Consider the following 16,124-nt stretch of genomic DNA (forward strand, 5'->3'; position numbering starts at 1 on the left):
TCCCAGTGCACCAGCCCTGAGCACCCTGTCTCATTCTTTGCAGAATTTCTTCAATCAACACTGCACTGTATCTTTGTTAGCAATTCCTGGGCCACAAGCATTGCTGATGTTGCAAATTGTCTCTGCTGCTTTATGACCCATTTTAAACTCAAATAATAAAATCGCTCAAAATTGCTTTTTGTCTAACATCATTTCCCTAATCTAAAATAAATACAAAATAAACAGCAAGTAATATGTCTTTAGCAAAAAATATAAAGTGATAAATGTGTATTAAAATGATGTATAAGATAACCACATTTATTTAAGAAGGTATTCCAAAACCAAATAGCAAAGTTCAACAATGCAAAACAGCAATTACTTTTGCAACAATCTAATACACTTAAATACATACAATCTTCTGGGAGTCCAAGAGAGGAGACAGAGAGAAAGACACAGAGAAAATATTTGAATAAATAATGACTGAAAACTTCCAAATCTGATCAAAGACATGAATTCAAACATCTAAGAAGCTCAAAGAACCCAAGTAAGATGAACTCAAAAAAGCTCAAAGGACATATTACAATCAAACTTTCAGGACAAAGACAAAGGGAAAATCTTAAAAGCAACGAGAAACAAAATCATTAATACAAGAAGTCATCACTAAAATTAAGTAGCTTTCTCATCAGAAACTTTGGAGGCCAGAAGACAATGGACTGACATGTCCAAAGTGTTAAAAGAAAAAACTGCCAACAATGATTACTATATCCAGTAAAACTGTCCTTCGAAAGTGATGGCAAAATTAAGACATCCAGGTAAATAAAAGCTGAGAGAGATCATGACACTAGATCTGTCATGCAAGAAATGCTCGAGGGAGTCTTAAAAGGTGAAAGGAAAGGACACTAGATAGTATCTTGAAGCTGTGTGGAAGAATAAAGAGCTCACTATACTGAAATGCATGGTCAATTATAATGGCTAATATAAACTGTACTTTTTATTTGCAACATGATTTAGGAGCCTATGACATTTAAAGAAAAAAAATTATAGGTGTAAAAGTTGGTATCACTGCAATGTTGGTTTATAACTCCAAATCTTGAGAGTCCCTCGGACAGCAAGGAGATCAAACCAGTCAACCCTAAAAGAATAAATCCTGAATATTCATTGGAATATTCACTGATGCTGAAGCTCAAACTCCAATATTTTGGCCACCTGATGTGAAGAGTTGACTCACTGGAAAAGACCCTGAAGCTGGGAAAGACTGAGGGCAGAAGGAGAAGGGTGCAACAGAGGATGAGATGGTTGGATGGCATCATCGACTCAATGGACGTGAGTTTGAGCAGACTCCAGAAATAGTGAAGGATAGGGAAGCCTGGCATGCTGCAGTTCACAGAGTCACAATCAGATATGACTGAGCGACTGAACAATGACAACAACAAGGAGCTCCTTGTTCCAAGGAGCGTCTTTTAATTTCTTGTCTGCAGTCATCATCTGCAGTGATTTTGGAGCCTAAGAAAATAAACTCTCTCACTGTTTACACTGCTTCCCCAACTATTTGCCACGAAGTGATGGGACTGGATGCCATTATCTTTCTCTTTGAATGTTAAGTTTTAAGCCAGCTTTTTCACTCTCATCTTTTACTGTCATCAATAGGTTCTTTAGTTCTTCTTCACTTTCTGCCATGCAGGTGGTGTCATCTGCTTATCTGAGGTTATTGATATTTCTCCCGGCAATCTTGATTCCAGCTTGTGCTTCATCCAGCCTTGTATTTCACATGATATACTCTACATATAAGTTAAATAAGCAGGGTGGCAATATACAGCCTTGACGTACTCCTTTCCCTGTTTGGAACCAGTCTGTTGTTCCATGTCGACTTCTAACTGTTGCTTCTTGACCTGCATACAGATTTCTCAGGAGACAGGTAAGGTGGTCTGGTATTCCCATCTCTTTAAGAATTTTCCACAGTTTGTGCTGATCCACACGTGTAGTCAATAAAGCAAAAGCATATGTTTTTCTGTAACTCTCCTGCATTTTTGATGATCCAGCAGATGTTGGCAATTTGATCTCTGGTTCCTCTGCCTTTTCTAAATCCAGCTTGAACATTTGGAAGTTCACGGTTCACATACTATTGAAGCCTGGATTGGAAAATTTTGAACATTACATTGAGATGAGTGAAATGAGTGAAATTGTGTGGTAGTTCAATGCCAAACTGAACATTCTTTAGCATTGCCTTTCTTTGGGACTGGAATGAAAACTGACCTTTTCCAGTCCTGTGGCCACTGCTGAGTTTTCTAAATTTGCTGGCATATTGAGTTCAGCACTTTCACAGCATGATCTTTTAGGATTTGAAATAGCTCAACTGTAATTTCATCACCTCCACTAGCTTTGTTCGTAGTAATGCTTTCTAAGGCCAACTTGACTTTGCATTCCAGGATGTCTGGCTCCAGGTGAGTATCATACCATTGTGATTATCTGGGTCATGAAGATCTTTTTTGTGTAGTTTTTCTGTGTATTCTTGTCACCTCTTCTTAATATCTTCTGCTTCTGTTAGGTCCATACCATTTCTGTCCTTTATTGTGCCCATCTTTGCATGAAATGTTTCCTTGGTATCACTAATTTTCCTGAAGAGATCTCTAGTCTTTCCCATTCTATTGTTTTCCTCTATTTCTTTGCCTTGGTCACAGAGGAAGGCTTTCTTATCTCTCTGTGCTATTCTTTGGAACTCTGCATTCAAATGGTTGTATCTTTTCTTTTCTCCTTGCCTTTAGCTTCTCTTCTTTTCTCAGCTATTTGTAAGACCTCCTCGGACAACCATTTCACTTTTTTGCATTATAAAACTATGAGCCATGCCATGTAGGACCACCCAAGAGAGACGGGTCATGATGGAGAGTTCTGACAAAATGCGGTCCACTGGAGAAGGGAATGGCAAACCACTTCAATATTCTTACCTTGAGAATCCCATGAACAGTATGAAAAGGCAAAAAGATAGGACACTGAAAGATGAACTCCCCAGGTCAGCAGGTGTCCAATATGCTACTGGAGAAGAGTGGAGAAATAACACCAGAAAGAATGAAGGGATGGAACCAAAGCGAAAACAACACCCAGTTGTGGATGTGACTGGTGATGGAAGTAAAGTAAATGCTGTAAAGAACAATATTGCATAGAAACCTGGAAAGTTAGGGCCATGAATCAAGGTAAATTGGAAGTGGTTAAACAGGAGATGGCAAGAGTGAACACCAACATTTTAGGAATCAGTGAACTAAAACGGACTGGAATGGGCAAATTTAACTCAGATTAGCATTATATCTACTATTATGGGCAAGAATCCCCTGGAAGAAATGGAGTAGGCATCATAGTCAACAAGAGTCCAAAATGCAGTATTTGGGTGCAACCTCAAAAATGACAGTGTGATCTCTGTTTGTTTCCAAGCAAACCATGCAATATCACAGTAATCCAAGTCTATGTTCCGACCAATAATGCTGAAGAAGCTGAAGTTGAATGGTTCTATGAAGACCTACGAGAACTAACCTATGAGAAGACCTTTTAGAACTAACACCCAAAAAAGATGTCCTTTTCATTATAGCGGACTGGAAGCAAAAGTATGAAGTCAAGAGATACCTGGAGTTACAGGTAAATTTGGCCTTGGTGTACAGAATGAAGCAGGGCAAAGGATAACAAGAGTTTTGCCAAGAGAATGCACTGGTCATAGCCAACATCCTCTTCCAACAACACAAAGGAAGACTCTACACCTGGATATCACCAGATGGTCAATACCAAAATCAGACTGATTATATTTTTTGCAGATGAAGGTGGAGAAGCTCTATACAGTCAGCAAAAACAAGACCAGGAGCTGACTGCTGCTCAGATCATGAACTCCTTATTGGAAAATTCAGACTTAAATTGAAGAAAGTAGGGAAAACCACTAGACCATTCAAATATGACCTAAATCAAATTCCTTTAGACTATACAGTGGAAGTGACAAAATAGATTCAATAAATTAGATCTGACAGAGTGCCTGAAGAACTATAGATGGAGGTTTGTGACATTGTACAGAAGAGTAAATATTAAGTGTTCTCAAAACAAGGAAAAATCTTTTTTTCTTTTTTGTGGTGTTTATGAGACAATAGATATTAACTGAACTTACTGTAGTAATCATTTCACAATATATGTAAGTCATTATGCTATATGTCTTAAACGTACAGAGTGCTATCAGTAAAACTGGGGGAAAAAAGTGCTTATTAGTAATTATATTTAGTTTAGTCCATTAGATATATATTTTTCAAGGTACTAGAGGGAAAACAAGACATGAGGTATATTCTACCTATCTATCTAGATAACCAGACTGGTAAAAGAAAAAAAAAAATTTTAATAAAGGCAATATAAGTTCATCGGTGAAATAGTGGCAAAAAAGTTTACAATAGTAAGGGAAGAATGGGGTTCCAAGGTGACACAGTGGTACAAAAAACCCGCCTGCCAAAGCTTGAGACAGAAGAAATGCTACAGTCCACAGGGTTACAAAGAGTCAGACACAACTCAGCACAGACAGCAGGGAAGAAAATCGGAATCAAGAAAGATATTGCGTCTTATTATCTCAAGCACTACTGATTCCACTGACCAGATCTGAATTTGAAAGACAGCCATGGAAGTTGGGCATACTTTAGGGACAGGGTAAGTGGAAAGTAACACCTGACATGTGGAAACAACACAATTCACACTTTCATATTTAATTAAGAAACATGTTAAAATTTTCTTCTGCGGCAAGAAGCAACTTGTTCTACTGTGACATTCTAATAACCTTTGAATAATTTGATTTTCATTTTGATAACCAAAAGGAAACTCTCATGGCCACATGCTTATGGACAGTAAATTATATCTCTACCAAATTTGACTGAAAGCTCTTTGAAAGCCAGGATGGTGCCTCTAATGCAGTGTTTGACACAAACAGATGCAGAATGACTAGTGAATTTAAATAAACTATGAGAAAACCAGTATAGTATTATTTTGTATATTTTGTATATATAGTTTGTATATATAATAGTATATCTGAACATACATGCCTTAAAACATAATCCTAAAATGTGCACTCTGAATAAATTTGAAGTCAAAATTTTGATAAATTATGCAAACTTTATCATTTATTCTTTTCTCACAGATAACCGATGAGCACATTAACATACTAAAATCTCTTAAAAGTACTAAAATGCAAAAATCAACCTACTTCTTTTAAATCTAGCATTTCCTCAATGTAGTGGGGCTAACGGGCTTCCCTGGTGGCTCAGTGGTAAAGGATCCGCTTGCCAATTTAGGAGACACAGGTTCAATCCCTAGGCCCAGAAGATCCCCTGGAAAAGGAAAACAGCAACCCACTCTAGTATTCTTGCCTGAAAAATACCATGGACAAGGAGCCTGGTGGGCCAAAGTCCATGAGATGGCAAAAGAATCAGATACGACTTAGCAACTAAACAATGACAACATTGGCACCAACAGAATCTTTTTTCTTCTTCCTCAGGTCACTAAGACTGTTCAGAACTATCATTCTATCAAATGCTTTCAGAAATTCCCTATTAGAGTCCAAAAGGTAAAAGTAAAAACCTGAACAGAATAGTGAACACTAATATTCCTGATATTTAAGCATAGCACTGAATTTATCTTCAACTTCACCAACTACCTATATATAAACTACATGGTCTCCCAACCAACTTGTTTAAAACTATATTGATGACAGCAAGAGAAGACAAACTGGAAACCTAAATATTTAATCTCCTCTCTTGACAGTTAATAGACTGTCACTAAACACATGAACAGAGAGGACCATGCAAAACTCTTCCCTGGCATCAAGGTCTTTCCACCTCAAATCAGATAGGAGTTTATAGAACCAAGGCTAACATTCTTAAAAAGTCTATATCTCAAAAAAAAAAAAAAAAAAAAAGAATCACTGAAATGAGCAACTATTTAACAACTGCCTAAAAACAAATGTGACTATCCTTGCCCAAAAGACAGAGTATCCTACGAATTTCCCATATGCCTTTTCTCCAGTATGGAAAAGTATCAACAAAACTTGAAGAACTTTTCAGACAATGCTACAAGACTGATGCTGTACAACACTAATGACATATGCCAACTACAAACATACGATAGTAATTTCAACAGTACTCTTACCTTGCCTTTGCTCCAACAGAAAATCACCTCTGACCTATGGCTCCACACACAGATTTTAGGATTCCTGACTTCTCATTAATTCAAAAGTATAGCAAATTCTGGGCACATTATAGAGAAAAAACAAGAGTACTAGAAAAACATCTTTCAAGACCCAATGTCACTGACTATTCAGAGTCGAGATCCAGTCAAGAAATGAAAAAAGACTATAAACAAAATAATCAAAAACTGGAAAAGATGGATAGTAAGATTTTTTTAAATTTCAGTTCAGTTCAGTTGCTCAGTCGTGTTCAACTCTTTGCGACCCCATGGACTGCAGCACGCCAGGCTTCTCCTGGAGCTTGCTCAAACTCATGTCCACTGAGTCGGTGATGCCATTCAACCATCTCATCCTCTGTCGTCCCCTTCTCCTCCTGCCTTCAATCTTTCCTAGCATCAAGGTCTTTTCCAATGAGTCAGTTCTTCCTATCAAGTGGCCAAAGTATTGGAGCTTCAGCTTCAGCATCAGTCCTTCCAATGAATATTCAGGACTGATCTCCTTTAGGGTTCACTGGTTTGATCTCCTTGCTGTCCAAGGGACTCTCAAGAATCCAACACCACAGTTCAAAAGCATCAATTCATTGGGCAGCCTTGTTTATGGTCCAACTCTCACAGCACACATGACTACTGGAAAAACCATAGCTTTGACTGTATGGATTTTTGTCAGTAAAGTAATGTCTCTGCTTTTTAATATGCTGTCTAGGTTTGTCAAAGTTTTTCTTCCAAGGAGCAAATGTCTTTTAATTTCATGGCTGCAGTCACCATCTGCAGTGATTTTGGACCCCACAAGAGACCCAGCCAGACCTGCCTTTGTGTGTTTGGGTGTCTCCTGCAGAGGCACGGGTCATCTGTGGCCTGCTGTGGGGACAGGGGCTCTGGCTACAGCAGATCTGGGAGGTGCGGCATGTGAACCCCACCAAAGAGCCACCAAGCAGACAACCCACAAACTGGAGAACAATTCTGCCAAAGAAGTTCTCACACTGTTGTGAAAGCTCTAGGGCCCACAACAGATTTCCCAAACTGGGGATCCAGCAAAGGGACTGAGAACCCCCAGGGAATTTGACTTTGAAGGCCAGTGGGATTTGATTTTTTAAATTAAGAGATATCAAAATGACAAGGAGGGAGAATGAATATATCTTAATAATAGCTTTGCTAACTGAAGATATGTGGGCTTTCCTGGTGACTCAGTGGTAAAGAATCTGCTTGCCAATGCAGGAGACGTGGGTTTGATCCCAATGAGAAGATCCCATAAAGAAGGAAATGGCCATACACTCTAGTATTTTCACCTGGAAAATGTCACACACTGAGGAGCCTTGTGTGCTATAGTCCATGGGATCACAGAAGAGTCATATATGACTTAGTGACTGAACAACAACAACAGTTGAAGATACAATATTTAGAAAACAAATAACTAAGTATTTTTTGGAAGTTTTGGTTTAATTACTCTGAGAAAAATTATCAGACATCCAAATCAGCAACTTTAAAGTACATATTTCTATTATTAATATAAAAACGATTACTCTAAATTCTTAAGGAAAATAGTAAATGACCCTATTAAATGTAACACTCTTCATACTTTGAAATAGTGCTAGACAGCTCATGTAGCTCAATTCCAGAAAAATAAACAACCCAATAAAAAAATGGGCCAAAGAACTAAACAGACATTTCTCCGAAGAAGACATACAGATGGCTAACAAACACATGAAAAGATGCTCAATATTACTCATTATCAGAGAAACGCAAATCAAAACCACAATGAGGTACCATCTCACGCTGGTCAGAATGGCTGCTATCAAAAAGTCTACAAACAATAAATGCTGGAGAGGGTGCAGAGAAAAGGGAACCCTCTTACACTTTTGTGTGAATGCAAACTAGTACAGCCACTATGGAGAACAGTGTAGAGAGTCCTTAAAAAACTGGAAATAGAACTGCCATATGACCCAGAAATCCCACTGCTGGGCATACACAGCAAGGAAACCAGAATTCAAAGAGACACGTGTACCCTGATGTTCATCGCAGCACTGTTTACAATAGCAAGGACATGGAAGCAACCAAGATGTCCATTGGCAGACGAATGGGTAAGAAAGCTGTGGTACATATACACAATGGAATATTACTCAGCTATTAAAAAGAATACATTTGAATCAGTTCTAATGAGGTGGATGAAACTGGAGCCTATTAAACAGAGTGAAGTAAGCCAGAAAGAAAAACACCAATACAGTATATTAACACATATATATGGAATTTAGAAAGATGGTAATGATGAATCTGTATGTGAGACAGCAAAAGCGACACAGATGTAAAGAACAGACTTTTGGACTCTGTGGGAGAAGGCAAGGGTGGGATGATTTGAGAGAATAGCAGTGAAACATGTATATTACTATATGTGAAACAGATCAACAGTCCAGGTTCAATGGATAAGACAGGGCACTCAAGGCCATGGCACTGGGACGACCCTGAGGGATGGGACGGGGAGGGAGGTGGGAGGGAGGTTCAGGATGGGGGACACACGTACATCCATGGCTGATTCATGTCAATGTATGGCAAAAACCATTACAATATTGTAAAGTAATCAGTCTCCAATTAAAATAAATAAATAAATTAAAAAAAATAGCGCTAGAGACATACCAAAGAGACACAGCTTGATATTTTTGATACTAACTTGAAAATATGCATAAATATCTATTATTATCTCTACAGTAACAAGGAAACTTTGGCCTATGTAAGAAAAACTGATAGCTAAATGACAGTGACACATCAGCATTTTAAAAAAGAAAGGTTCTATTTCTATAAGCACTGATAGGGTTTGTACTGGTTTGTACTTTCTATGATCAGTGTATATTAGTTACTTTGGAAAGGTCTTTCCACAGTGTATTAAGATGCACATAGGTACAGAATTTATACATTGAATTCCAACGTTTCATCTCTTTTTTCAGAGGACCTGTCTTAAAAGGCATTCAAAAATATAAAGTCAGAAATCTCTTCCAAATATAATCTATCACAGTACAGAGATTTTTATATTCTCTGCCATGTCAAAATAATTCCTCTAGTAACAAATCCTGAATCTAGAAGGTTAACGGTGCCCACAAAATATCTGTATTTCTTTTACAGGTTACAAAAAAATTTTTCAGTACATTTCCAATATTTTAATGCAAACATTTTATAAAGCATATTCTGTGGACCCAAAAATGTTCTCATTTTTTGGTACTCAGGATTCATCAAAAATCACAGGTAGACCAAACAATGCATAATTGCATTTCTTGGGATATATATGAAAAAATTTGCATAGAGTATAACATGCAATATAAATATAACCCAGATCCAAGGTTTAATTATATTTTTGTTCTGAATTCACTGTTTTATGACTGGTGGCTTAGCGTGTCTAGAAATACTTTTAAAAGCTCATAAAAGCAGCATGTATAAATACTACATTTTCCTAATAATACTCCACATTTATACCATTCTTACACTTTTAAACTACTAGAGACATTCAGACATAGTATAATTACTGAATTCAGAGTAATTCATATTCATATTGTTATTATGTGTGGTAAAATTTAGTAATTCATGAGGACATTTTCCCCAAACATATTTTAAAACACTAGAAGAAACCAAAATTTCATCTATAATTTAAAATCTAGACAAATACAGAAGAAATTATGCCTTACCTCATACTCAGAAATTTCAGGTAAGTTACTTTCATCTGCCTTCTCTAGCTTTTCAGCAGCCCACTTGCTTGCAGCTTCAGCAAGTTCCTTTTCAGTTAGCCTACTGGGTTTGTCTAATACCTAATAAAAACAAAAGAAAGGTTCTGTTACAATTCTCAAGGGTTTTTAAATTTCAAATACATCAGCAAGTATATCCCACTTAATGCTTAAAATCATATAAGCATTCAAATTTATGTAATGAACACGTATATTCTTTACTTTTTCAAAAATAAACAGAACTTCTTTAAGTTGCCTTTTGTCTGGGACATATAGACTAGACGTGACTTCTAATTTCATTTATATAAAGCTTTAGAAATTCATCTAATGAATGAAACAAAAGACACCGACAATTAACTAATACACTATACAATTTATAGAATATATAGACATTATAGTGAGTCCAACTTTATATGTTTAATTATAGTCAATGAAATAAATAATGACAAAATTTCATCAAGGTAAATTCCTAATTAATGCAACAGAAAAGTCCAGATATGCTATGGCTGGGTTTGAATAGCAGTTTCATCATTAGGGAGGGTAGATGATTTTATATACATATCTTATGATACTGTGAGCCTTGGTTTTCTCATTTACAAAATAGGGGTTACTAACATTATATTCATGCTCAAATAAAGCAGTTGTGAGAATCAAGAGAGGTAACAGACCTGAAAGCATCTAGTGTAATGCTTGGGAGTTTAATTTCACCTTCATCTCTTCTGTAAAGTTGTATCACTCTTCCTAAACATACCTCCTCCATATGACAGTGGCAGTAAAAGTCCCCATGTTGGCTAGCAGTGCCAAAAAGACAAACCCTTAAAGGTTTAATAGAGCTTTGGGTAAAGACACACCAACCCAAGCTCTGAGAAAGGAAGTTGGAAGCTGAGTTCAACCATATGGGCAACAATACAACAAATAATGTTCATGGAATGAAGTCTCAATAAAAATTCTAGAGACTGAAGCTCAGGCAAGCTACCAAGTTGGAAATACATTTTGAGTGTGTTGCCGGGGGAGGTAACGGGTCTGGACTCCACAGAGAAAGGACAACTAGAAGCTCCATTTATGGGACATTCCAAATCTTGCCCTGTGTGTATCTTCCTTTTTTTTCTTCTAATCTGTATTCTTTTGCTATAGTAAAACTATAAGTAGAAAAAAAAAATTTAAAAAACCAAGTTATCGTATACTACTATTTATAAACTACATATACGCAAACCAAAAATAAGGTATTTTAATTAAATGGAATTCCATGAAAGTAGCTCAGTCGACTTTATCATCACAAACTTATAAACCAAAAAACTGAATGTCAATATGTTACTGATTTATACACAGTTACCAATAAACGCTAAACTGGAACTTAAAACCAGGTCTTCTAGATATGCAAGGCCCTGACCTCCTTTAATACCTTATTCAATTCACCAAAAAACTGGACTGCCATCTGTAATATTTACTGGAAAATAATCACAATGTGTCTACATCGAGTGTTTCCATGGCCACTGGGTGAGACTAAATATCTTACTCCAAAGCCCTACCCATACATAAAATTTAAAAGATATAAGTAATACCTTTATTATAATATTACTTATTAATAACACTAAAAAGCTTTTTAAACAATTAGATACACATATATTTTTTAAGGTACACCTCTTTTTGGTACCTGTTTTGGAGAGAAAGTTATAGAGCAAAAACAAAACAAAATAAAACATTATAAGCTATCTCTAGTGAAGAAGGAAGCAAAATCTTTCAAATGAATCCTTCTATTCAACCATTATTAAATCTATACACTTGAAAAACTCATTTGAAAGTAACTTAAAACAGCAGAAAATAAACTCTGAAGAATTATTCCTACATGACAGCAACCATAATGTTTAAAAGCAAAAGTCTTCCACCGTATCAGAAAATCTAGGTAATAAAGCTAGCATGTAAAAAATTAATAGAAAATAAAATTAGCCTGTAACCCTGGGAAAAGGACACAGGAAGTTGTTCTTTTCCAATTCTTAAGGAAAAGAAAAGAAAACATCTAAAATCCATTAGAGTTGGATTTTTTTTTAAATCAACATAATACTTCATTTATTTATTTCATAAGTTTGGCAAACAGCAAAAAATTCAGCAACATTGCAAACATAAAAAAGTCAAATGCTAAACCACTGAAAAATTTTTTTTACATAATTAGTAATAATAAGTACACACATAGGGTTTTACAAAGCTAGCAACATACCAAGGATGCTTGTCTTCTGAATATATACCACAAACACACACACACACAAAAGCAATATAATTTATCTTTATAAAAATTACAGCCAAGCAATAAAAAAGGATGTTCATAATAAAGATCTTAACACATATGTTCACTACATGTATCTTATACATTGAAATGCTATATATACCATGTATTCAGGGCCAAGCAGAGTAAATTTAGGCTCATCAATGAGGCTAAGAATTATTTGAGAATTTAATGCTTATACTTCACATACTCAAAACTTTCTATATAGCAATTCCTAGATCATAACAATGTATTCCACTATACATCTAAGAAGTTGAGTCTTCTTTGTTGGGAGCATAAATTTTTGACCAGTACCAAAATTCTGGTAAAATTCACATTGAAGGCATTGTCTAGTGCATGTAATGTTTGGAGGCATTAATGAATGTGGGAGAAATAACTTAGATTTTACACTAAGTTTCAGCTGAGCTTTATCAAATCAAACAGCTCAACTATAAGGCAAGAAAAACTAACCCCTTATGAGAGATTAGTGGGTCTTACCAAATCAAGATAAGAATTTAATCTTAGGGGAAAAACTCCCCACATGAGCAGATCTGAAGCAGCAGGCACTGAAACGAACATCTGGAAATGACCTAATACCTTGATATTCAGTCACTGGTTCAGAAGCGACAATCTGTTGGCTATTTTATCTAATTAACATTTTAGAATCCGCACCAGTCCCAAAAACCTCAAATTAGAATATTTAATCTTCATTAAAACACATCCTTTTGTGCTATATTAATACAACTACAACCAAATCAAACAAAGTTGAATTTCTCAACTTACTGTGTATTTTTGTGTATGCTCGGTAACAACTTGATTTTTTTTTAATTTACTTGGGCTTCTGTTTTGGGGTACTTCAACTGAAGAGAAATTCATTTCACAGGATTACACCTTGCTAAAGCATTCTTTAGCATTGGTCCAAACTTGAATTCCCTTTTTGCACATACTGATCTGCATGACTGCATAGCTTATGAGGGCCTCCTTTAAATCACAGTTTTTTTGTTCTTTGAAGCATTAAATATCAGCCCAAGCATTAAATATCAACCCAAGACAAATTCTCTGCCTTCCAGATTTTTAGACTGAAGTTGTTGTTCTCCTTCACTTATTCGTTCTTCTAGCATCTTTATTCTGGCTTCTCTTTGCTCTGGAGTTTCTTTTCCAAAGAGTTTGGTAGTCATTCCTTTCAAAGAAAATGTTCTCACGGTCCCGGTAGCGGGTTCCTCATGTTGCTGCTTCTTGGATGCTAAGTCCTTAGCAGCCATCTCCAAGTCATACTATGTTAAGTCATGTTTTCTGCACACACCTGCAGTACTTCTGTATGAAAAGGATACTCCTTTAACTGATCTGCATAATGTTCTTTATCTTCCAAAATATCATCAACAGAACATGCATGCACATCCATGTGAGGACCAGCACTCTGCAGTCCATCACCCATTTCTTTTACTGTGGCACTTCACTCACTGAAAACTTGCCCATAATTTCCATGCACTTTATATAAACCATGCAGTCAATCTACTACTCTAGCCCTGACTCAAAGAAGATATGAGATGACAGACTGTAGTTCATCACTGCAGTGTTTTAATTCAGTAAATCTCGTCTGGGTTTTTCACTCTGAATGTGGCATTAAAGTATTTTCAACCTGAGTCTGCTTTCAGCTGAAATCCAGTTACATATACAGTCTCCTTCCAGTTACATTCCTCTGTTAAAAACAGAAGAGCCTGTCTCTATAAAGGATGGGATGTGAACCAATTCTCAAGAGGAAGTTTTCTAAATCGATTCCATGTCTGTCCACAAAATTCAGGTCCATTTTGTCAGCAGAGAGTATATGCCAAACAAATTCCACCCTTTTTTCTGGTAGACATGGCACAACAATATGTGAATAGTAAACTAAAAGGTAGTTTCTCAACAACTCAAATTCACTAGGCTGCCTCCATAGTGAGTCCGTTAGAACCCCCTGGTGATCACTATGTTCAACCAATCTTGGTTCAGTGAGGTAAGCAGTTTACGTTTCTTGCATGTTCATGGCATTTCTTCCAGCTCACTTTTCTGCTTCAAAAACACTAATTTCTATCTTCCTGAACCAAAACCAAATTTGTGTTACCCTGCCATCCCCAGGGCCCTCATTCCTTCTGCTTCCTCATCCACCACAGACTCTAGCCCAGTGTCGGTTGGAGTGGTCCAAGGGCTCTAGGTGTGCATGTTGCAAAAGTTGCCCAGGGTCAGGAGCTGCTTGCTCCATGGCTACAGTTCGGCACAACAGACACAGTGCGACTATGCTGCCATGCTAGGGATGCATTTTATGGTTAAAGTATATTTTGTCACATACAAAGTCTTATGCTGTAACTTATATTCACATCACATTCAGCTCAGTTCAGTCGCTCAGTCGTGTCTGCCTCTTTGTGGCCCCATGGACTGCAGCACGCCAGGCTTCTCTGTCCATCAACAGCTCCTAGAGCTTGCTCAAACTGATGTCCACTGAGTCAGTGACGCCATCCAACCATCTCATCCTCTGTCGTCCCCTTCTTCTGTTTTCAATCATTCCCAGCATTAGGGTCTTTTCCAGTGAGTCAGCTGTTCCCATTAGGTGGCCAAAGTACTAGAGCTTCAGCTTCAGCATCAGTCCTTCCAATGAATATTCAGGACTGATTTCCTTTAGGATGGACTGGTTGCATCTCCTTGCTGTCCAAGGGACTCTCCAGAGTCTTCTCCAACACCACAGCTCAAAAGCATCTATTCATCAGCACTCAGCTTTCTTTACGGTCCAATTCTCACATCCATACATGAGTACTAGAAAAACCACAGCTCTGACTAGATGGACCTTTGTCTGCAAGGTAATATCTCTGCTTTTTAATACGCTTTCTAGATTTGTCATAGCTTTTCTTCTAAGAAACAAGTGTCTTTTAATTTCATGGCTGCAGTCACCATCTAGAGTGATTTTGAAGCCCAGGTAAATAAACTCTGTCACTGTTTCCATTGTTTCCCCATCTATTTGCCATGAAGTGATGAGACCAGATGCCATTATCTTCTGTTTTCTGAACACTGAGTTTTAAGCCAGCATTTTGACTCTCCTCTTTAACTTTCATCAAGAGGCTCTTTAGTTCTTATTCATTTTCTGCCATAAAGTTGGTATCATCTGCATATCTGAGGTTACTGATATGCAGCAATCTTTCTCCCAGAAATCTTGATTCCAGCTTGTGCTTCATTCAGCCTGGCATTTCACGTGATGTATTTTGCATATAAGTTAAATAAGCAGGGTGACAAGATACCACCTTGACGTACTCCTTTCCCAATTTGGACCCAGTCCATTGTTCCATGTCTGGTTCTAACTGTTGCTTTTTGACCTGCATACAGATTTCTCAGGAGGCAGGTAAGGTGGTCTGGTATTCCCATCTCCTGAAGAACTTCCCACAGTGTGTTGTGATCCACACAGTCAAAGGCTTTAGCGTAGTCAATGAAGCAGAAGCAGATGTTTTTCTGGAATTTCTTGCTTTTTCTAGGATCCAACAGATGTTGGCAATTTGATCTTTGGTTCCTCTGCCTTTTCTAAATTCAGCTTGAACATCTGGAAGTTCTCGGTTCAGTTAACATACTGTTGAAGCCTGGCTTGGAGAATTTTGAGCATGACTTCGCTAGCATGTGAGATGAGTGCAATTGTGTGGTAGTTTGAACATTGTTTGGCATTGCCTTTCTTTGGGATTGGAATGAAAACTGACCTTTTCCAGTCCTGTGGCCACTGCTGAGTCTTCCAAATTTGCTGACATATTGGGTGCAGCACTTTAACAGCATCAACTTTTAGGATTTGAAACACCATATTATAGTTAAAGGGAAATAAATATCTCAAATATCATAATATTTAAATTATGGGAGGTACTATTTTTACTCTTCATTCTTTCCTATATAACCAAACACACACACACACACACACAAAACAAGCCAGTGCTTCAGATGGGTAAAGAACCCTTGATATGGTTAAAAAAAAAACAACAACAATC

The 16,124-nt window shown here is 37.1% G+C and overlaps 1 protein-coding gene and 1 pseudogene across 50 annotated transcripts in view; both read right to left on the bottom strand.

Annotated features, from left to right (window-relative positions):
• The window catches only part of PPHLN1 (periphilin 1), a 175,851-nt gene that overhangs the window by 64,266 nt on the left and 95,461 nt on the right, over nt 1–16,124 (bottom strand). For all 50 annotated transcript variants that reach the window (XR_015163753.1, XR_015163752.1, XR_015163755.1 and 47 more), the window contains one exon: nt 9,837–9,956. Coding sequence is in view for 43 of the 50 variants with exons in the window: in XM_086399859.1 (XP_086255985.1) it covers nt 9,837–9,956 (120 nt within the window). In the remaining 7 variants the exon portion in view is untranslated. The remainder of the gene's footprint in view (nt 1–9,836; nt 9,957–16,124) is intronic.
• Nucleotides 12,892–14,492, bottom strand: LOC147371790 (sorting nexin-4 pseudogene; annotated as a pseudogene).

This window comes from Bos grunniens, chromosome 5 (assembly GCF_055505025.1).
Source record: "Bos grunniens cultivar Pamir isolate PY7600 chromosome 5, Bosgru_T2T1.0, whole genome shotgun sequence".
NCBI classification, from domain to species: domain Eukaryota; kingdom Metazoa; phylum Chordata; class Mammalia; order Artiodactyla; family Bovidae; genus Bos; species Bos grunniens.